General features: G+C 41.0%; 1 protein-coding gene across 1 annotated transcript; it reads left to right on the top strand.

Moving 5' to 3' along the window:
• The first annotated feature begins 4,731 nt into the window (after positions 1-4,731).
• Positions 4,732-20,981, top strand: tada2a (transcriptional adaptor 2A). The gene is made up of 15 exons (XM_008297142.1): positions 4,732-4,821; positions 6,542-6,648; positions 6,736-6,795; positions 6,888-6,979; positions 8,817-8,974; positions 9,544-9,632; positions 9,901-9,973; positions 10,081-10,144; positions 13,019-13,062; positions 15,852-15,962; positions 16,748-16,819; positions 17,340-17,472; positions 17,948-17,991; positions 18,339-18,418; positions 20,536-20,981. Exons 1-15 carry the CDS (start codon positions 4,797-4,799, stop codon positions 20,719-20,721), a joined length of 1,338 nt encoding a protein of 445 aa, XP_008295364.1. The 5' UTR covers positions 4,732-4,796; the 3' UTR covers positions 20,722-20,981.
• Positions 20,982-21,911: the final 930 nt, after the last annotated feature.

Raw genomic sequence — 21,911 nt, 5'->3', positions numbered from 1 at the left:
CCGCTATACAAAAGCTTGGCTTATCTGGATTTTCAGTATGAACAGTGAAAACAGGGGTCACCGTCACATCTACTGTATATTTGCACAGTGGTGGAAGGTTTGAGTTACAGCTATTTTAAATGCTACCAATCATAATCAACAGGCCTAGAAGAATTCAGTCCCTGCTAGATACTGTAGGAACAGACTGCTTTCAATGTGTGATGAATTCATTCAGTTTAGAAACATGACAAGGGAAAAAGTGGGACTTTTTTCTCTGAATATTGTGAGCAACTGTATGTTAATGATCCTCAGTGGCCAGATGGTTGCAGGTACTTTAATAAATCTGAACTGAAAGCCTCCTTCAGAGAGTGATTACACAATTACTGCTGATACTTCCTCAATTTTAAACTGAATAAATGTTATTTTCTGTGCTGGATATCGACTTTATCCAGATGTCTCCTCGTGTTGTCTTTTGTCCAGACTTATTTCAGGGCTTATGTCCATTTTACCTCTTTGCCTTCTTCTAAAGAGGCTTAATCTTGTTTCCATGACAGGAGCAGTTTAGCAGTTTTTTTCTTGGCCTCTAAGGCGTGTGCCAGATGCCCTCTTTTCTTCAGCGGGGCCCTCATATTCAAATCGCAGCAGCTGGGAAGTGCTTTGGTAAGAGGAGGAAAAGGAGTGGGCAGAGACTGGGGGAGTTTTTAAAGATGTAATGGGCTGCTGGGGGGGTATGTGTGCATTTGTTTGGCCGCTGCTGTATAATCTGGCACACGTCTATAACAGAGAAACCCCAAGGCTCCCCGTCTTTGATCCACAGGAGCAGCGTGAGGCCTGCAGGCTGAGGGGTTTGCCTGGTCTTTCAGGTTCTCTCTCTCTCTCCCTCTCCGGGTGTGAAGGGACTGTGGGCAGACGGGGGTGGCATGTGGCTGGAGAGACAGCAGGTTGTCGCCCACAGGCAGTGATGCTGCAGCAGGGGCCGTCGTAGGGGAGCGCACATGTCACTCTGCGAGGCTGACATTATTTTCTTTGTTAGTCTCCATGTGGATAATGGATTCGGCCCGTACTCACTGCCAAGATGTGATTTTATACAGTATGCTCCCACATATGCTGACCCTGGCATTTGAAATTGGCTCGCAGTGAGAATTTTGCTTAATTAAATTCATATGGAGGCTACAGCGCTGTCCTCGTGCAAACTGGGCTGCAGGAGCAACTGTTTTTAGATTATTTTTTGATTTTGATTTTTTTTAGCGTCAGAGGTCAATTAATTGTCATCCGTGGGAACACGAGTTAAAAATACGACCTAAAAACACAGCAGTTTATTTTAGATCTAGTCTTAACGCTACTGAATATGATAATGCGTTAAACAACAGGATTTTTTCAGTGTTGGTTGAAGAGTTTGGTGCAGAATCTTTCTTGTTTTAACACGACAACATACCCGTGTACTTAGCCAGATCCAGAATTATTTTAATTTATTTTAATTATCGGCTGAGTATGGTGTGAAAATTTTTGACCTGTCATCATGTAACCTGGGCTGCAGGAAGCGACTGTTTTTAGAGTTAAAGGTCAATTTGATGTCATTTGTGTCATCAGTGAAAAAATGCATTGACAAACACAACACTTTATTTTAGATACAGTCTTAGTGTTACAGAATATATTAAAAATTGAAACGATAGCATTTTGTTCAACTTTGTTTCAAGAGTCTGGTGCAGGATCTTTCTTGTTTTAACACAACAGCATCCCCATGTACTTAGCTAGGCCCATAAAAAATATTTCACTTAATTTCAATTATTGTCTGAGTCTGGTGTTGATGATCTTGACCAGTCATTCCGCAAACTTGATTGCAGAAGCAACTGTTTTCAGATCATTTTGTAAAAATATATTTTTGAAGACAAGTTATTCCAATCTGTGGGAACATCAGGAAAACAAACTGTATATTAGATCCAGTTCCTGTAAGTTTTAATGCTACAGAATATTTTTTGGGGAGAAAAAAAAAAGCATTTTTTTTAACTTTGTTTCAACAGTTTGAAGCAGAATCTTTCTTTTTCCCTTGCCATTACAATTACAGCATCTCGCTTAGCCAAGTCATAAAAGACGTATTATCCCATTTGATGAGGAAAATCTTGATCGGCCTGCACCGAGACCTCAGCTTCATCCAACACTTCTGGATAAACTGGAACAGCCTGGTCTTATCACCAAGTATCAGTGGCTTACATTATTCCTGGTCAAATAGAGGTCAACCAGTACGAGCTGCAACTATTCCAGTGGTTAGTAAATCATTTGAATCATTCATCAAGTGGAACCACTAAATATTTCCTGGATCGAGCTTCTTAAATTTTGACATTTTATGCATTTCTCTGTCTTGCATTACTGTCAGCTGAATAGTTTTGGTTTTGTTAGGACAAGATAAGAAACCTGAAGATGTAACTTGATGTTTGGGGAATGCAGGGCTTTCTTTTTTTAAATGTTTTATTCTGTGACATGTTATAGGACGGGCTGCAAGGTTGATCAGTGGTTAGAAGGTCGCCAGTTCACGTCCTGGTGAGGACACCCAGGATCTTTCTGCGTGGAGTTTGCATGTTCTCCCCGTGCAGCGTGGGTTCTCCCCGGGTTCTTCCTCCCACACAGTCCAAAATCATGTTGAGGTTAATTGGTGATTCTAAATTGTCCGTAGGTGTGAATGTGAGTGTGCTTGGTTGTCTGTCTCCAAGTGTAGCCCTGTGATAGACTGGTGACCTGTCCAGGGTGTCCCCTGCCAGACCCCCACGACCTTAGTGAGGATAAAGCGGTGTATAGATAATGGATGGATGGATTTTATAGGACAACATAGCAACAATAATAACTATAACAAAATATACTGTTGGTTGCAGAGCTGCATGGAAAGATATACCATAAAAGTGAAGCATGCTATGGCAGCATTTTAATGCTTTTGGAACGAGATGCTCAGCAGCAATCTCAAGCTGATGTTACATTTGTATGTGTGCATAGTCAAACATATATTGCACATCCTGCAGGAACAAAAGGTTCAGTGTTTGAACTCAGTTGTTATGAGACTGCATGAGGTGAAACCTGGCTCCATCCACACACCACTTATGCTGTCGCACAGAAATGAGAAGTTCCTTTTTTAAAGATAAATAAATCATAACGCTCTCACAGGATTGTTAAACAAACTCCGTCCTGGCAGTAAGCTGGAATTTCCACTGATAGGGAAAGTGCAACTGTCCCTTTATTATGCACAGTCTGTCGGGCGGCCACTTCGTCATTACTCATGGATCTGTGTTGCTCAGGGCTCTCCGGCTGACTGAGTTTCTCCCCAGAGGTCTGATGCAGCCCCACAGGGTCAGGAGACGGGACGCTGCAACTGAACGCACTTGTCACTGCGGATCGTCCTCACAGAAATGGCTCAGGGTAACGAGAAGAAAGGAGAACACTCGGATTTAACCCAAAGTGCACTTTGGTAGCTGTACTATGGTCCCTTTATGGGTTTCTTGCTCTCACTAAATGTAGGTACTGTGGAGGTTCTATGGATTTAACAGATAAAATAAAGCATACACTCTCATTTTTGGCATCAAGTGGAATGAAATCCAAATGTCAGATGGATTAAATTCCACTGTAAATGTTCTAAGTGGCAACTAAGGTAAAGTGATAGGCCCGGTTTAACACCATTACACTGCTGCCAGTGCTGCTTCCAGCCAGCTGCTGCTGTCACATCTGCACTGAATCAGAGGGTCATTTCACTCAAATCACAAAAACATTTCTTTCCCACTTACTTTTAGAGGGTTTGACGCATGCACACTTGCAGTTTTACGCATCCAGGTTTTCAGGTACTGCTCTTGCCAGGTCCCCTAGCGTGCAGCCACAGGGGCGTCCTTGAGCTTCTGGAGTTGGTGTTTGATTCTGGGGCCAAAGCTGGACACGGATGCTGGAAAATATCAGGAGTCACAGATATTTATTGCATCAGAATGAGCTGTTTTTAAGTCATTTTCAGGGCAAGCAGCACTTTATGGAAGAATTTTATGGGGGGCAAAAAGACATACATGGGGGTGTAATGTAGTGAAGTGCCGTCATCTGTCTTTCCATTATTCAGCCGTACACATGCTGTGTATACAAAGCTCAAGTGGTGCTGAGAGGAAGACAAAGACTTGCAAGGCGGTCATTGTTTTTATGAAGGAAACAGTGCAAGATCAACACCCTGTGGTAAGATGGAGAATGACTATAGTCCAGTTTTTTTTTCCCCTTTAGGCAACATGGAAATAATAAAGTTCATACAAATAAGCGACAATTTGTTACATTGATTATTTTAATATGATTTCTTTTTCTTCTATTTGAAACAAAGAGTAAAGCATTTGTGAAAGAATGTAGCATATTTATTTATTTATTTATTTATTTTAGATCCTTTTATATTCTAATAATAAAAGGGCACATCCTAACTTCATTAAATGCTGTTTTTAATAAAGGAACCATACACTGTCAATAAACCTGACTGAAGAGAAAGAAGAAAACACAAAACACTGACTGTTTTCAGTGAATATGCAGTTTGTTAAACACTATTGCCTTTTATTATTCACATACATATACAACAAAAACATAAAATAACTGCTGAGTTTATCAGCTAATGAACAAAGCTTTAACATTGCTTGAATTTGGGAGAACTAGGTGTAAAATACTGGACAGTTTAAAGGTCTGGAGCCCATAAGGGAGCTATCGATCGATCTGAGTTCCACTAGCTTTGCTTTGACATCAGGCTTACTTGCGAACTTTGATAAATAGATTGATACCCAACATCGATTCTGCTATTAGTTTTGTTGAAACATCATCTTATGGACCGTCTAGCGTCTTTTACAAGTAAGTAGTGACGGCATCCTGCACATAAGTCTAGCCACTGCAGCTTTAAAGGAAACACCTCAATCTTTTGGAAGCACATCTGTAGTTAGCTGCTTTAGCTGCACAAAGCTAGTTTTGCTTTGCTACTGTTAGCGTTAGCATGTAGCGATATTAACGTTGTGTACTATCACAGCAAACTGTTCTCCAACATTTTAAGATGTTCTCTATTAGTCTGTTGTACGTTTTGTTACTGAACAGCTTTCATCTTCAGTCAAAGTGTGACATTAACCCCAGAATGCTGAAGCTACGTGAACTTACAATAAGCATTAGCGCAGCTCTGAGGTTAGTTTTATGCGGTTTGCAGCTAAAGTATTATAATGTGGTTTAAATCTTACTGTGAGTTTAAGCCACAGGCGTTGTTAGGATCTTGTCACACTGGCAGTCTGGCTCAAATCAGAGGTTTTTAAGTTTTAATGTGATAGTTTCACAATTTTCAAGTTATCCTAGAGTAAACCTATTATAAAATATGAGGTAAATCCATCTTCCACATTGATATCACAGCGAGTGCAGAGCAGCTAGATCAGTAATTTTAAAGCTATGTGCTGGAATTCTGCTTATTTATGATGATTTGCAGAGCTGTAGTCATATGTAAAGGTTTGCCTAAAAAATGTCTTGTTATTTGATATTAATTTGGGTCAGTTTTGTTTAGATGTACAGTCATTTGTCAGTGATCTGGGTGATGGACCCTTTGAAAAGTCCAGGTGAAGAGATGCAGGTGAAGGGAAAAGTTCACCACTGAAGTCCTACATAAAATACCCAAAATAGATAACTGAAAATAATTGAACCAAATCTGCAGCCCTTGTTTTTGACACAAAAATATGTGTTCATAACCTATTGATTGCTTATTTAACTAAGGGAACTTCCTATAAAATGTGTTTTTATTGCTGCTCAGCTGCTTACATTTTGTTAGTTAATGTGATGATTAGAGAAGCCAAGTTCTTTATGTACTTATGGAAAACATGCTTACGCGCAATAATGTGAAAACTGCAGACATCCTGCAGTGAGACTGTGAATCAGGAAAATCTCTGTAATGAAAGAAACTATTATGACTTTATGAAGGAGATCAGACTTTTATGAACCATAAGACAATATAATGGTGGCTCTACATACTGTAGGTGTTTTACTACCGACATACTCACTGTGAACATGGTGTGCTTTTTAGACAATTATAGCTGAAAATCTATGAATCTTTCTCATCTGACTGTTGGTTGTAGCTGAGTAACGAGTGAGTTATTGGTTGTGCTGAAGAGCACAGAATTGCTGTGCTTATTACAGAATCTGGTTGGATCAAACCATTCATTTCTGACCACTTTTTAAACGAGACATGTAGAATAAAGTGATTTTGATGATATATCATGATTTTAAGTTTGGATTTGGTTGCTGTTCCTGGCAAAACTGCACATGATTAGTTCAGTGACTGTTAGAAAGTTGAAAATCTAAAAATTATTCTTGTTTTCACAGTTTCTGGCTTAAATAAATGGAGCAATTTTGTCAATTCTCAACAGATACCCTTCATTTCAAATCCTCCAGCAAGTTTTGGGGTTCGGAGGGTTAAAAGACCACTCTAGTTCTCAAATCTATGTTTTCAAAATGAACAGATTTTGGCTAATATCATTTATGTTATTTGACTCCTCACTCTGTGCTGTAGTAAATCAAGAGTTTAAAAACGTTTCCATTTCAGATGATCCGTTCGATAAGCCGCCATGCAGAGGTTGTTCGTCCTATCTAACTGAGCCGTACATCAAGTGTGCAGAATGTGCACCCTCGCCTTTTTTGCTCTGCCTCCAGGTAAGTAGGTAACAAATATTATTGGAGCTGTTGTTTATTTCCGGACCACTCAGCCTGACTGGAATTAATCATGTTGTTTTGTTTCAGTGTTTCACCAGAGGATTTGAGTACAAGAAGCACCAGAGTGATCACAAATATGAAATCATGGTAAGTAAAATGAACCCCCCTCGGCAGATCTCTAGTGTCACATAAACACATTTTTTCCAACATGTGTCCTCACTTTTCACCTCCACGAACAGACGTCAGACTTCCCGGTACTGGAGCCTGGATGGACGGCGCAGGAGGAGATGGCCCTGCTGGAGGCCGTCATGGACTGTGGCTTTGGAAACTGGTTAGTGGTTCATCAGTGTGTTTTCAGTTGTGAACGGAAGCTTGCCTTGATTTGTCTCACAAGCTGCAGATGTTTTCATTTTTCTTCAAATATCCATCTTATAAGAGACCTGTTCCCACACTCCCTGTAGTGTTTTGTAAGAGTTCAAGGTGTGTTTTTGACACGACATTCTCATTTCGTTTCCCTCAAAGTTTCATAGCCTTGGGGTTGAAACTCTTGTTTGTGTGTTAACTCTCTGCATGACTAAGATCCCAAGATACTGCCGTTTGCTCACAAGTTAAATATTAATTGTTTAGCTTGTAGCCCAAAATTTGAATAAAGTGAATGTGCTGATTGTTTGTCATGACTTATGATGTAATCTGTACTGGGGTCCAACATGAAATTACAGAAACAGTATGAGCACAATACTATAACAAGGCTTTAGGTTTCTAAATGTAGGGCTTCAGAATAACTTTTTCCACTGCTCCCATGTGAAGATTGAACCACTTAAATCGATGTGAAAAACAACACTTTCTGCATTTCTTCTCCTCTTAATATGACATGAACTCCCTTGAAAACATGATTTGTAAAATGTTGGGGATCTCTAAAGTAATGACAACATGGTATTTTTTGAATGCTTAAAATAAAATAAGGCTATTTGTTGTTGTGATGCTAGCCAGTTCTTGGCATCAAGAACAGCATGCATGACGGTACAGTATCATAAACTTTACCGTCTTTACCTTAAGAAGAGAAAAAAACAAGCTTTCTTGCCAGCTGCCATAAAACAAAACAGAAGAACAAACCTAACCCACAGTGGTGCTAAAAACAGGCAGCAGCAGATACTTTTAATTTGTTTTCTTGTTCTTATTATTCTTCTTGTTGTTAATAGGAAGAAAATAAGTGCTTTATAAATGTTTGTTGGCTGTTTTTGACCAAAAAAAAGTGAGCTCTCCCTGAAAGCAGTGGTGTTGTTGCTTTAGAATATCTGTGAAAGAGAGATGCTGCATTTCCAGTTTATGCTTCATGCTGTTGTTGTGCTTTATGCAGATTTCATGTTTTCAGTTTGCAGTTGTGTCTGCAAGTTTATTTTTTCTCACAAATGTTGGGTCACACCGAGAGCAGCACATTCATTCACTGATCAGCCATTTCACTGTAAAGAGATGATCAGTGTCACTCACTCTAGTTCTCAGTGGTTTTGATGTTGTGGCTGGTTGGTGTAAAATACATAGCGCTCCTTTCTTTGCAATATTTCAATACGAAATCCGCTGCTGTCTTAATTGTTCTCATCAGAAATGTGGGACTGTAGTGACTCAGGAGGATCTGCCGGGTTTTTCTTTGAAAAAAAAAAAGAATCGATAGTTGGTTTCATTTTTACAGAAGGGCCAAGCGAGAATGAGAGTACTTATGGACTGGACACAGGTTGATGAAATCCAACACAGAATTGTCCCCATTTGGTGTTGTTACGATGACGAGAGCTTTGACTTAGCTCTCCACTAGAATTACTCTCACTCACACACTCTACCTTCCTCCTGGTGTTTCACATAATATCCCAAAATGAATTAAAAAAAAAAAAAAAAACAACAACGGGGGAATAATGTTCTGCTTCTAGTTATAAAATCTATTGTGTCCAAAAAACAGTTGTAAAATGTGACTGAACAGTCTGGAGCCATGATTTATTTATTTATTTGTATTTTTTTGTGACTTTCAATTATTTAGATTTTTAAAAAAATATGGTGAGTCAAATAGCCACAGTGTTTGTTGTGTTTAAAAAACGCAGCCTTCTGGTTTTACTCATAAACTCTCCACTCTTGTAGCACACTAACATACTGTATCTATTTCCCTCATTTGTCTTCCTCAGGCAGGACGTGGCGTATCAGATGCGCACTAAAACCAAAGAGGAGTGCGAGAGCCACTACATGAAGAATTTCATCAATAACCCGCTCTTCTCCTCCACTTTGCTCAGCCTGCGGAAAACAAAAGACTCTCGCTTTGCAGAGGGTGCTATTCCTTTCAAACGCAAGTACCCACTTTATCTGCCTCCTTCATTTATTCCGTCACTAATGTGGCAGGAGGAACAAGACGCAAACAAACCTTTAAATCTCACGTGTCCATTCAGGTTTTAACAGTAGTAGGCTCTGTCATATGAAACCTGTCGACTCCTAATAATAAGCTGTATTTAGATTAGGCTATAAAAATGATGGCAGCATTGATTGCGGGGCTCTAGAGAAGTCAGAAGACAGATTAGCATTAAAAAAAAAAAACTGCAGCAAAATCTGACTTCAAGGCTGAAAGCTACAGGGCCAACAGTTGGACCGAAGCAGTTGGTGAGGCAGGAACTTGTCGCAGCTCCGAGCAGGCTTCAGGTCTCCATCTGTCACAGTGTTTGCGAGCTTGACAAACATTTCACAGTCGTATTCCTGCAGAAGTTGGCAAATTCGAGGCAGAGACGAAATCTTTGTTCCATCTCTGATTGCAAATCTTGCTAAATTCAAATCTTATTGGGAGAATTTTGGAGATTGTTGTTTCTCTCCGTACATTTCCAAGATGTCATGTTTGATTTAGCTTTTATCCCTCTGATGCCACAGCCACCGACGATCCCCCCCGGCCCACGTTCGACTCCGTGCTGTCTCGAGACATGGCTGGATACATGCCTGCCAGAGCAGACTTCATGGAGGTGAGGCGACACATTTGCGCCGCACTTCATCACGCGTTTGCCAACGTCGCCTGTCGACACGAATAAATCAGTGGAGCCGCCACTAGAGGGCTCGTTATTAAATGTTATTGAAATAGTGACTCATGCCTTTGTTGCTGTGTCACGCTGAGTGACTCATCGCAGCGTTTTTCTTTCGTTTTTCTCATAAATTGTTCATCATTGATCGGCTGCATGTGAACTTGAGATCAAAACGGCAGGTTATTAACATCATTTCTCACCTGCTGCCCAGGAGTTTGACAACTATGCAGAATGGGATTTGAAAGACATTGACTTTGTGGATGATGACTCAGACATCCTGCGTGGTGGGTAGAGTTTCTAATAGATTGATTTATTGACAAATAGAGAATACCAGTATGAATATTTACTTCACAGAATGGACTCAACTGTGGCGTGTTTTCTTCTTTTACAGCTCTCAAGCTCTCCGTCGTTGATATATATCATTCAAGATTGAAGGAGAGACAACGGAGGAAGAAGTAGGTCCTTTTCTATTCATTAAACAATGACAGACTGTATTCATCGTCATGCAACAACCCCAGTCTGTCAGCAGATGGCCTCATAAGCTTCTGCATTGACCTTTTGGAGCATCAATTCCCACAGTTAGTTCTTTATGCTTTCAGGTTGAATAAATGCATTTCATACTGATTTAAAATTTACAAGGCAAGCAATTTCACACCTCCCATCTGCACCTCCTTAATATTAATGAATTCATTATGCTAATATATTTATAACTCCCAATCCAAACTTTAATCATTAGTTTGTTAAAAGCACTTTAAAGACACCCGTCCTGAGAGGCTGGGATTGTCACAGAGTCAGCAGCGTGATTATAATTGGATATTTTTTTTGCAGGCTCTCATTACGAGCCACAGGGAGTCATTCAGGTGCAACTTACAAGCTGCGGGAACTTCTATTCAAACCCTGAATATTTTTGGAAATGGGGAAAATGTGTCTGTCCCCTGGTGACTAGTGTGCACGCCAAGCTGTTTGACATTTTGCCCAGTTTTAGGCTGGCAAACCGAGTGTCCTCCCTGCAGGAGAGTTTGGAAAATGTGTTAAAGCCTCTAGAATAAGTATGTTGTGATTTTTGCGCGTATGGATTTCACAGAAAACTAAGTCCTCCCTGTTTAATCTGCTAACATGTCATCAAACGGGCTTCTGGGATTGTATACAGACATAAGTTCTGCTCTGTTGGTGTTTCTGTTGTTTGACCAGCCCTCACTGAGATAAATGGAAGGGACAACATAATAAACTAAACAATACATGAACTAAACAGCACCTGAAATGCTCATACAAATTAAATCAACACTGTTTTAAACAACTCAAACAAAAACTAGACTTTAGTTTATTGCAGGTCTGCTAGTTTAAGTATACCTGATAAAAAAAGGCAACTGAACTGATTATCATTCAGTTTTAGAAAAGAAGCCATTTAAAGAAGCCACTGTTGGCTTCAGGGATAATAGTGGCTACTTTTCTGTATCTTCTGATATTTTTTACTCAACAACTACCCAATAGAACAAGAAAATCGTTTTCAGGTTAAAGGATAAGAAAATAATGAGTAGTTGCAATTAGTTTTTGTTACTCTTAATTGTTTTTGAGAGGGTTCGTCACTTTCCTCCACTGTCAGCCTGTTAGCTGTCGTCCTGACGTGCAGCAGCAACCCTTCCTGCAACGCAGCCATCACTAAATCAACGGTAATGAGTTCGTGCTTCCTGAGCATGGTGGAATGGCATCTCTGGCTGGCCAGGCATGTGTGTTTTCTAGTTCCTCATGTATCCCTAGTTTATCTCTGTTAACTCGGAGCTTGTCAGAGAGGCCAGAGATCAGCCCTGAGCTCTGCGCCTGGACCTCAGAGGACGCTATTATTAGTTACCTGCATGTCTTAAGAACTTCTAAAGAGCACAGAATTCAGTCTTTTCCAAACAGGCCGTAGAAGGCAGTAAAAGAGTTGTGAGTTGTATTCACAGAGGTCTTGAATGTTCTTTCTTTGCAGACACTGTCAGTAATGTTAGTGCTAAAGTGCTTCAGTGTGTGATTGTGGGCTTTCAGGTGACGTTGTACTCCCCAAAACTAAAAGTAGGGTTGTTGTGACGGTGGATTGTGTTGCAGTCCTCCCAGGAATTATACAATTTTTGAAGCACTGTCAGAAAGTGAGATTATATATGTCAGTAAATTCATATTGTATTATTAAATAATTATAGGTTGTGGTTTGATTGGGAAACGAGAAACCCCAAAACCTGTTGGGAGGGATTAAAAGCCATGTTATCTTTAAAAAATTTAAAAATTAAAATCAGCAAATCTGCTCTGTTTATCAAAGCCGGCAACTGCAAAAACAGAAACAATCAAGTAATCTTATGTGTGACAGCTGTCATGGGAAAAATGAACCAAATATCATCTTATAGTGGTGACATTTGCTTTATTTGCCAGATTCTATAAAAGAACTAGAAAGTCTGTGCTCCTTGGTGCAACCAAGAAACCATTAATCACTCAGCTGTGACCAGCATTCAGACATGTGAAAATACTTCAGGTAGTATTTGGCTGAACTGCAGGTTGTGTTTGTACAGAACAGAGAGAAGACAAGGATGGAAACAAATGAAATCATGTGTATGGAGTTTTGTTTTTTTACTGTTTTTATAACACCTGGGGTCCCTTGAAGAAACTGTTGCTTTTCTTTTTTAATGATTTATGGCATTGTAACTTTGATTTACTGCACAAAAGGTATTTTTGAGTCGACTGTACTTCTGGCCATGTTTGTGCTGTTTCCATAGAGGGGCAGGATTTCACTTTATTACAGTGAAAAAGGAGCCTAGAGTGAGTACAAATGCGACAGGAGCAGGAAAAAAAAACATCCAGAAATTGCTTGGGGTTCAGAGGGTTACATTGCATTTTATGCGCTATTAAAATGTAATTTGGGGAACATGGCTGAAACCCTGATTTTAAGCAATTTGACTTTAGTCTCAAAGTCAAACATGGAGCAGTTTTGACAAAACTCATTAGGACGTGTGTACACTTGTTAGCCAGTTATTTAGATACACCTTCCTGCATTACAACAGTCTGTGTTTCTTTAAAAACATCTTAGGGTGTATTCAGCTGCAGGATCATGTCAGAATGTAGTGTATTGAAGTGTATTGTATTACACAGAGAAGAGTTTCTGTCAATTTTGCCTCCCTTTATTGAAATGTGGACAAAATAATAGAATCACCTGCTGGTGTAACACGATACGGTTGAACGGCACATCCTCAAATATGATGACACAGTTGGTATAAAGTGGATTTTTAATTGAACTGCACAGTCTGCAGCAGCCACAGCGATCGTGATATCAATTCATAAATCTACGTGTCCGTTTCTTTCAGGATAATCCGAGACCATGGACTCATCAACCTGCGGAAATTCCAGAGTGAGTCTTTTCCTTAAACTCTTACAAGCTCATCTGATATCTCGCAACCAAATCGCTGCTGAAGGTTTCTATGGCTGCATGCAAACAACCGCGCTGTAATAACCGCCCTCTGGGGCCTCTCGGGTAGCCGAAGAGTTGCAACTGATGGAGCTCGTATTTACGATGGAGGCTGCGAATAGTCTGTGGGGGCTGTGTGCCAGAGTGTGCTGTGGCATAATTGCGATCCCCATGCGATGAGCACTGCTGCCATAATGGCTGAAATGTTTTGGGTGTGGGGAGGGGGGGGGTCCTCCATGTATTGATCCACCTGTTACAGGTTGAATTTCAGTGAGCTCAGTAATGTGATTCTTTGCATCTCGTGGGTTATTTCATTAGACGGCGAGGGCTGCTATGAATGGATTTGTCCAATTAAGGCATCTCGTTTAAAGTGCGTGCGACCACCCAGCCCGCCGTTACATCTCCACGTGTTGCTCTGTGAAATTGTCTGTGGTTTGGGAGTTGAAGAGTCCCCTCATGTTTTATTTATGTATCCTCCAGCCTCCGGTTAGCCCTCCTCCCTTTTTCCCTCCTTTCCCTTATCTCTCTAGTCTTTCAAGACAAAAGGGAACTCAGAGTAGCTGTAGAGCTGCAGACCGGTTGTCATGGAGACTGTCAAAGATTGTGTGTCTCCGCTGTGTATGTGTATGTGTGTGTGCGTTCATGTGTGTGTGCGTTCATGTGTGTGTCACACGCAATAATGGAAGCAGTATCCGAGCCCGGGAGGCTCACAGTATCAGGTCTCCGTGACTGCTGGAGGCAGAATGACCAGCGTTGTTGTTTTTAGGCCAGCAGTCCGTCTGGCGTCCAGTAAGAGCTCGTAGCCTTGAATCATTCAGCCCTGCGTTGTTGTGTGGCTTTGTGCAGCCAGTTTGTGTACTGATGTGAAACCACACAGAGGTGCAGCGTTGACGTCTCCTCGGAGATATGAGCAACATGGGTCTGTGCGTCCACTGCTTTCGTTAAGAGCGTGACTTCATGTGTTTCGCCTGAGATGGCAGCTGCTAATTAGCGGCCGCATGCTGGAGCCTGATGATGGAACTTGACCGACACACACAGCCAGCCACTCCTCTCACACCCCCACAGCAGCTTTCCTCTCTGGCTTTGACACTTGTCTGTTACTCAGCAACACGGCCGATGCTTTCAGACGAACACAACAAGCTCTTCAGAGTGTGTACGCTTGTGGAGTGAGTTAAGTGTGGTGAATACACATCGGTGGAGCGTCGCTGTGACAAATCGCAGGGACAGGGTTGCTTCTTGATGCAGCAAGGTTGCTGCATCTTATTTTATTGAGTTTAATACCTTTTTCATTGCTGTTGTGCTTTTCAACCAGGCTCTGAATTAGACAATCTTACAACAAAACTAAACCTAGTTAGCATTGAAACTTTAGTCTTTGGGCCTGCTTTGGCTGTTGGGTAACTTATAAAACACAAATGATTTACAGGTTGTGTTAAAATATCAGCCATAAGCTCCACAAAGTCAGCAGTTGGTTCTTTTTTTTTTATTTAAAGCTGACATCCTCTACCAGCATTCAATTATTGTTCGTTTGCCTCCTCCGACAGATGAAGGTTGTCTGTGTAAAATGTGGAAATTACTCACTCTCAAAACACTATTGTAGAATGACAGAGGCTGTGGGCAAAAATAATAAGTCTGGTCTCAGTCTGGATGTTGAAGTGCTTTGTCACATTACTGGCTACCTTATAGTCAGACTTTTAAACCGTGATTTTTGCATTGTAATTAGGGCTCAAGTGGAAAGTACATTTTGAAACAGTACAATTAGCAAATCGCAGAGGCTGCAGTTTAGGATATATGTCTGACCGAGGATTTAAACTGTCGTGTCAGTGGTTTTGCAAATTCATGGCGTCCTCTTTGTGTGCCTTTGATGGAATCTAATCACGTTTGAAATCTGTTGCACAGTGAATATTGGATGGAAGCTGGACTTTAAAAAATGATAGTGGCAATTCTGTCAAAAACCAAATTGTAATCAGAAGAAATACAAAATTTAATCAAAATGTGACACAAATAGAGAAAGACTCCCTGGTGACTTCTTTTGTTGGCTTTATCTGAGGGGAATAAAAGTGGAACTATTTCCATGGAGAAGGCGGTTGTGGATTTCAGTTTTTTTTTTCTCCGTAGTTTAAATTTCTTGTTGAAATAGCTCAAAATAGCACCACTCATCTGTTGAAACTGGGCTAAATTTAACATTTCTGTAAAGATTAGAATGTCTGCCTTAATGCCGTTCAGAGACTCAATATTCAGCCTGTAGCAAGTTCGTCTTTATGTACATTTCAGTGCAGTTTGCAGCTTGATTATTTCCGCCTACTGATGAGTCCACGGAGGGCATTTGGTTGTTCTTTATTTGTTGCATCTACAGTGGAGGAGTGCTGTGAGTTAAGTGCAGTCAGTGGTTTGAATCCAAAGTACAGAACCATACATTCTGTAGCTACAGGAAACAAATTCTGCCCTGGCAGCAGCCTCGAGAGATCACATCATAGCCGTGCGTCCACACAATGGTTGTGATAATAGATGCTTGTAATATTTACATGCCTGTGAGCCCTGGGTTGATGCAGAGCTGCATGTTCCCTGGTGGTGAACTACACAAAACAAACCAAATCACTTCTCCTAGAAAGCAGTAAAAGCTGTCATGTCTAAAAGTATCTACAGGGGTGGATTTCTCTTTCATATTTCTGTGTTATATTTGTTTGTATCTGTCGCCCACTCACTTCTCTCTCCTCTCTCTTTCTTTCCGTTAGTGCTGGAGCGATGCTACCCGAAGGAGGTGCAGGAGTTGTATGATGTCATGCGACGATTTGCCAGAGTGGTTGGACCGATTGAACACGACAAATTCATCGAAAGTCACGCACGTTAGTATTTGGCTGAGTACACATGGCAGGGTAACATGCGCTGAATTAATTTAAGCGGTTCTTGCCAGACTGCCTCGACATCGCTAGACGATTTCGCCCTCAAGGGATGTTATTTTTAATCGTTGTTGGAAGGTAACGTCAGACTGCGCCTTTTTCTATTTTTTCAAGTCGATTCCCAGTATATCTGCGTGCACAAATGGCTGAACGAACATGAAAAGTCTTTCTAAGTTTGTAATGCTTCTTGGCATGGACTTACTCAAACTCTGCTGAAGATCTGACCACCACTTTTACCACTTCCAAACTATTTCCTGGCTCTGAGCAGTTGCCCGGCAACGAGTGGAGACTCCAGGAAGTCTAAGAAATACTTGAGCACATAACCCCTTGTAAAAACAACGGATTGTTATTTTTACACTTGAGATACAACGTGTTAATTAGAGAGCTTTAGAGGTGCAGACGGAGCCAGGCTAGCTGTTTCCCCTTGTCTCCAGTCTTTATGCTAAGCTAAGCTCATCTAACGGTCTTCCAGCTCAAACACTCACACATGAGGACGGTTTCAGGCTTCTCACCTAAGCAAATGTCAGACTATTCCTCCACATCTATCTATCTCTACTTTGTCAACAGCATCTAAACTGTGCAGGTGTGACCAGATGTTGATCTAAATTTGCATGAAAAGCTTTGTGCTGGATGAAGTGTTGAGCTGCAGCTGTGTCGGGGAGAGTTCAGCTAACTCTGGAACAGCATGAACCGATTTGCATTTAACTGCCTTCGCGTCACTTTCTTTGCAGTGGAGTTTGAGCTGAGGAGAGAGATCCGCAGGCTGCAGGAGTACAGGAAAGCAGGGATCAAGTCTTTCTGCAGTGAGTCAAGTTTGACCTTTTTCTGTTCCACAAAACTTCCTTTGAAAGTTGCATGGCTAAGCAGGAAAACGCATTTATATTCAGACCCTTTATTTTTCCATTCAGTTGAAATTGTTTTAATTATTATTTGCTGCTGCAGCAGAACAGTTTATCGCAGTCTTTGGATCATTTTTTAAAATTTTAATGGTTGACTAGCTTGTTGATGTGTGGCACACAAAGGGAAAGCTCATCTGCATATTTTATTTCTGGTGGGAAAAAATGCCCAAAAACTGTGCTGGTTCTCAAATGTGATGACTCGATGCTTTTCTTTGGCAAACATGATTGTGAACTGAACATCCCAGATTTTTTGGACCGTTGGTCTGACAAAAACCACACATCTGAAGACGTCAACTTGAGCTGTGCGACATTATAAATGGCATTTTCTGACATCTTATTGACAAAACGATTGACAAAATTATCTCCACAGTAATTGCTCGTTGCAGAAATCCTCTCTCATCGTGTCTTTGTTGACCTACATCAGGTGCCAAAGTGTACGAGCGGGTGAAGCGAATGCGCGAGGACGAGCGGAGGAAGAGGACCATGCTGTGCGACGTGCTGCAGTACATCCAGGATGGCAGAGCCTGTCAGCAGTGGCTCAGCAAACAGGCTGCAATGTGAGCCTCCGAAACCTCCCGCCTGTTGACCGTGTAATGTAACGTAATAGACGAGCAGGTGAAGACGCTGACCTCCGTCGTCGCCGCACCCGGCACCAGTCGTGCTGAGATGATTCGAGGAGACGCTTGTATCACCGCTCTCCCTCCTTCCACCTCAGTCTCTGCTGTATTTTTAGTCTTTTTTTTTTTTTTAATGTGCTGCTGCTGCTCTTGTTTTTTTTCTTCTTCTTCTTCTTCATCCGTGGCCTTTTTTTTTAGGGGGGTTATCCAAGCTCTTCTAATTATTCTACCTTAAAAAAAAAAAAAGTCTTGAACGCAATGATTCATCTTTTTTGGATGACGATCCTGGAGTGAGAACAGTGAACAAAGCCCAGAGATGCTGTGTGGAAGTGGGGCGAGTGTGTGTGTGCGCGCATGTGTGTGTGTGTAAACAAGGCTGCAGAGATAATAACACTTTTTTTCTTTTTGATTACAGAGACGCTGGCATCACTCCAGCTGTCACAACAATCACAGTGTCAGGTACGAAGCTTCTTTCCACCTATCAGTCCGTCCTCTCTGCCCTCAGGCACATTCACGCACACACTCCTCCATTAATTCACTCGAAAAAGCAGGCCTATATATTTAGCTCGCTGTTTTTCAGTTTTCAAATTAGCTGCCTTTCTCTAACCTCCAGAGCACAATTGGGATGCACACTCCCACATGGCTATATTTACACAATTTGCACACCGTAAATATTTGGTCCCTCGTCTCTCCCAGGCTTAGGAATTAACTGCATGTTGTCAGGCGGCTATTATGTTATCTGAAGCGCAGACCAACGCCGCGGTGCCGCACGTCTGTTTGACTGTTATTGAAATTCTGCTCCACAGCAACAGGTAGGCGGAGCGCTCCTCCTCTCAACCTGACGGGACTGCCGGGAACGGAGAAGCTCAACGAGCGGGAGAAAGAGGTACAGTTATGAAGCCTCACACGGCAAGACTCGGTGTGCGTCAGATGATGTCTGATCTGCAAACTGTGGGCCAGATTTACTGCTGCAGACACATTTACCCGACGGATGCACCCGGCTGGAGCCACAGTTTATGTGCCATTTTAATGAAAGTTTCCAAAGTGCAGCTCTCTCCTTATCCAGTGTAAAGAAGGATTGTGCAAATAATAAGTGGAGACATTTATTACGGCTGTTATTTATGTTTTCATAATATTTTGCCAGTCAGTGTTTTTTCGTGGAAACTTCCCATCTCTGTAACGCTGGTGTAAAAATAGTTGCCACAGGTTGTAATGAAGTGTGGCTTCACAGTGAGTGCACCGCAAAAAACCATCAAGAGCTGCACTCTATCAGTTATCTAACAACACTTAGAGTTTATTGCAGAGCTGCGCAGTTTACTCCACATCATGGCTTTCTCGCTGACCTAATTTGACTCACATTGTTTGTGTGTTTGTTGTTTGATAAATTAATTCTCTAACGCAAGCAGTCGTCCTTCCCCTTTATGTGTTAATGTAACGATAACTTCAACAACGAAACAAAGCGCATTGTACCAACAAACAACAAACTGTCAGTCACTATCAGCCTGCGTTCGCTGTCTTTGTTCTCAAGGAAGAGCTGGCACAAAAAAGAAGTGGTGTCAGTAATGTGGACACTTCAGATTCATTAGACACCAGGGCTGAAATAATTAATCAAAATATTATGGAAATCACAATGTGGACGAGTATCCAAACTGATTTTTTTTTTTTGATGGAGGAAAAATTTGCCACAACAGGCTATTGGGTTTTACAACTCAAATCACCAGCTTGACCATCTCTGATTTACCTTTTTTTCTTGTATAATCAGAACTGATAGATTTAAGTCTTATTCAGTTTTAGCTAGGTCTGTCAAGTACTTTGAGATTTTTAATCCTATGATTAAATAGTAATATCTCAGGAACTATTAACGATAAAAACCTGGAATTTTCTCAGTTATTTCTCAACATGACTTTCAGAATCTACAATAGTGGACATAAATTAAAGTTGAGAAAGAAATAAAGTCATGCTGTCATAAAAAGTCCAATTTTTAAGTACCAATATCATCATAATTCATAATGCAGAAGTCAATGAGTGATACTTTCTGAACCATCTGTAGTTACACGTCACACTAACACTAAACAAAACCTATACAATACTTTAAAAATACATATGTAGGTTGCTTTTTAATATGAAATATTTGGTCACATATTTGGTCATCTTTAGTTTTTTAAGGTTCTGAACCAGTGAACATGTTATAAGCACATTTCCTCTCATAGCTACACAGTTTGAAACATTTGTGATAGTAGAGGACTGGAATTAAGAAGTTTTGCTAAAAGCAAAGTGTTCTGAACTAAAAATGTGCATATATGTTCTGTTTATTGCAGATAATTAAAAAGGTCAACTTGAGATACAAAGTAATTGTTAAATTAATCATTTGTGAGGTAAATGTGGTAATTAATTGTGATATTGATTCCAGGAGACATGAGCCAGCTCTAGTTTACTGTGGCACACTGGTGCTTTCAGGTAAATGAAACATGCTGGTGTTTAGCAGGTTTTGTTCACCATTTTACTTTAATATGCATTTAGTACAGCTGAGGCTTACAGGTATTGGGTCATGAACAAAAGGAAAATCCAGTCGGATCCATGTTCTGGGGAGCATGAATATAAATACAGATTTTAGTTGTGAGATAATTCCAGTCTCGACCAAAGTGGTGAACAAACCAACAGACCAGCATTTACATTCAGAGCCGCACCGCTAGCGTGGCTGTTTGCCAGTTTTCCTCATAAATCTGTCCCCCCGTGTCTTTCACATGTCTTTGTGGTGTTGATTCAATGACTCATACAAATACTACAAATAAACACAGCGTGTCCTTGAAGGCATTTCTGATCTTTCACTCAGTTTTGGGAGTTTGGGAAACCTTCACACGCGGCAGACTGTAGCATGAAGTGGGTGTTGAGCATCACAGACGATCTGACGAACACTATCTGAAGCAAACTGAGGCGTTAAATATTTATACGTGTTTCTAAACGAGTCTACATCTTTGCCTTGTGTTTGTTTTGTGCTCGTAGTTGTGTCAGGTGGTGCGTCTGGTGCCGGGGGCCTACCTGGAGTACAAGCAGGCCTTGCTCAACGAGTGCAGGCGGCAGGGCGGGCTGCGGCTGGCTCAGGCCCGAGCGCTCATCAAGATTGACGTCAACAAGACAAGAAAGATCTACGACTTCCTAATCAAAGAGGGTTACATCACTAAGGCCTAGGAGCCTTTGATTTGACCACAGAGGAGGCTGGATGGTGGTCAGTGGATGATTTTATTTTAATCTTCTATGTTTTGTTCAGACTGTTGCTGCTCTTTTGAAGTATTGTAACGTTTGTTAGGTCTTATTGTGTTTCAGTTTAGAAAGTATTAAAATGATGTGTTTGTAAACTTCTCTGTCAGAATAACAGGTGCTTATACGGAAATGTATTTATTGCTCCTGTCATGAAATCTTTATTAAAAAAGATTTGGTGTACATGTTGAGATTTGAGCGTATTGTTAATTATAACTCACCTCTGCTGGGACTGAACTATTTATTAATCATTTATTTTACTATTTATTTGACTGCATGAAACATCACCAACACACGCTGACGTCAACGGATACTTACGATTTTCCCGATTGCAAAAATTCCTGAAGACTTCTACCCATTTTTATCTCATAGATGGACAAAGTTTGGTTTGTTTCTTCTCTAACATTTAGTTATCTGTTGGTCAACAGCTGGCTTTGCTTCTGGCTTTTTCTACTGTTTAATGCATCATGAATGATGTAGCCGACACGGCCTCCTTCTAAAGACACTCTGCAGCCGAGTTTATTTTCTCTAAAGCAGTTAATGGAAAAGAGACTCATTTCAAAAGTTACTTGACAATTAAATCAGCTACTGTCTCACATATTGTTCTTGAAATTATAGAAAGTGTGTTACTTAATGACCAGCTTGTTTACATGAAAACATGCATATAGAAGAGGGCTACCTTCTGTTGTGGACAACATGACAGGTGATCTGCTTTTTAGTGGAATCATACAGATCATGTCTTAAAAGTGCTGTATGTGAGGATTGTATGTTGAAAGTTCAAAGTTCCCGCTTGCAGCTGACCTGCTGGAGAGTACAGCAATGCCAGCTGCTGTCCAAGATGTTGGAGTCCATCTGTGGGGCCAGATTCACTGAGTAGGCAGCTGAATGTCATGGAGGACCACCACAGCAGTGACCTGGTCAGCCTGCAGGTAGGAAAACATGCAACAGGCTGGAGCTAGCTGGTGAGTAGTGACTGAAATGTCAAAATACATATCGCACCTTTGAGTAAACTAATAATCGTGTTGGTCAGACGTCGATCGGTTGTTACACAACTGGGCCGATGCTCACTGAATGCAAAACGCATTTTGGAGGTAAAAGTTATTTTACAAAAAAGATACCGT

The sequence above is a fragment of the Stegastes partitus genome, unplaced genomic scaffold (genome assembly GCF_000690725.1).
Source record: "Stegastes partitus isolate 25-593 unplaced genomic scaffold, Stegastes_partitus-1.0.2 Scaffold1194, whole genome shotgun sequence".
NCBI classification, from domain to species: domain Eukaryota; kingdom Metazoa; phylum Chordata; class Actinopteri; family Pomacentridae; genus Stegastes; species Stegastes partitus.
This window is presented reverse-complemented; position numbering and strand designations above follow the sequence as displayed.

Bases quoted from the DNA above. Each gene is read 5' to 3' on its own strand.
- tada2a (XM_008297142.1), top strand. From the start codon at position 4,797: ATGGACCGTCTAGCGTCTTTTACAA. The intron at 13,063-15,851 runs GTGAGTCTTTTC...TCTTTCCGTTAG, and splicing joins CAACCTGCGGAAATTCCAGA to TGCTGGAGCGATGCTACCCG. The intron at 16,820-17,339 runs GTGAGTCAAGTT...GACCTACATCAG, and splicing joins AGGGATCAAGTCTTTCTGCA to GTGCCAAAGTGTACGAGCGG.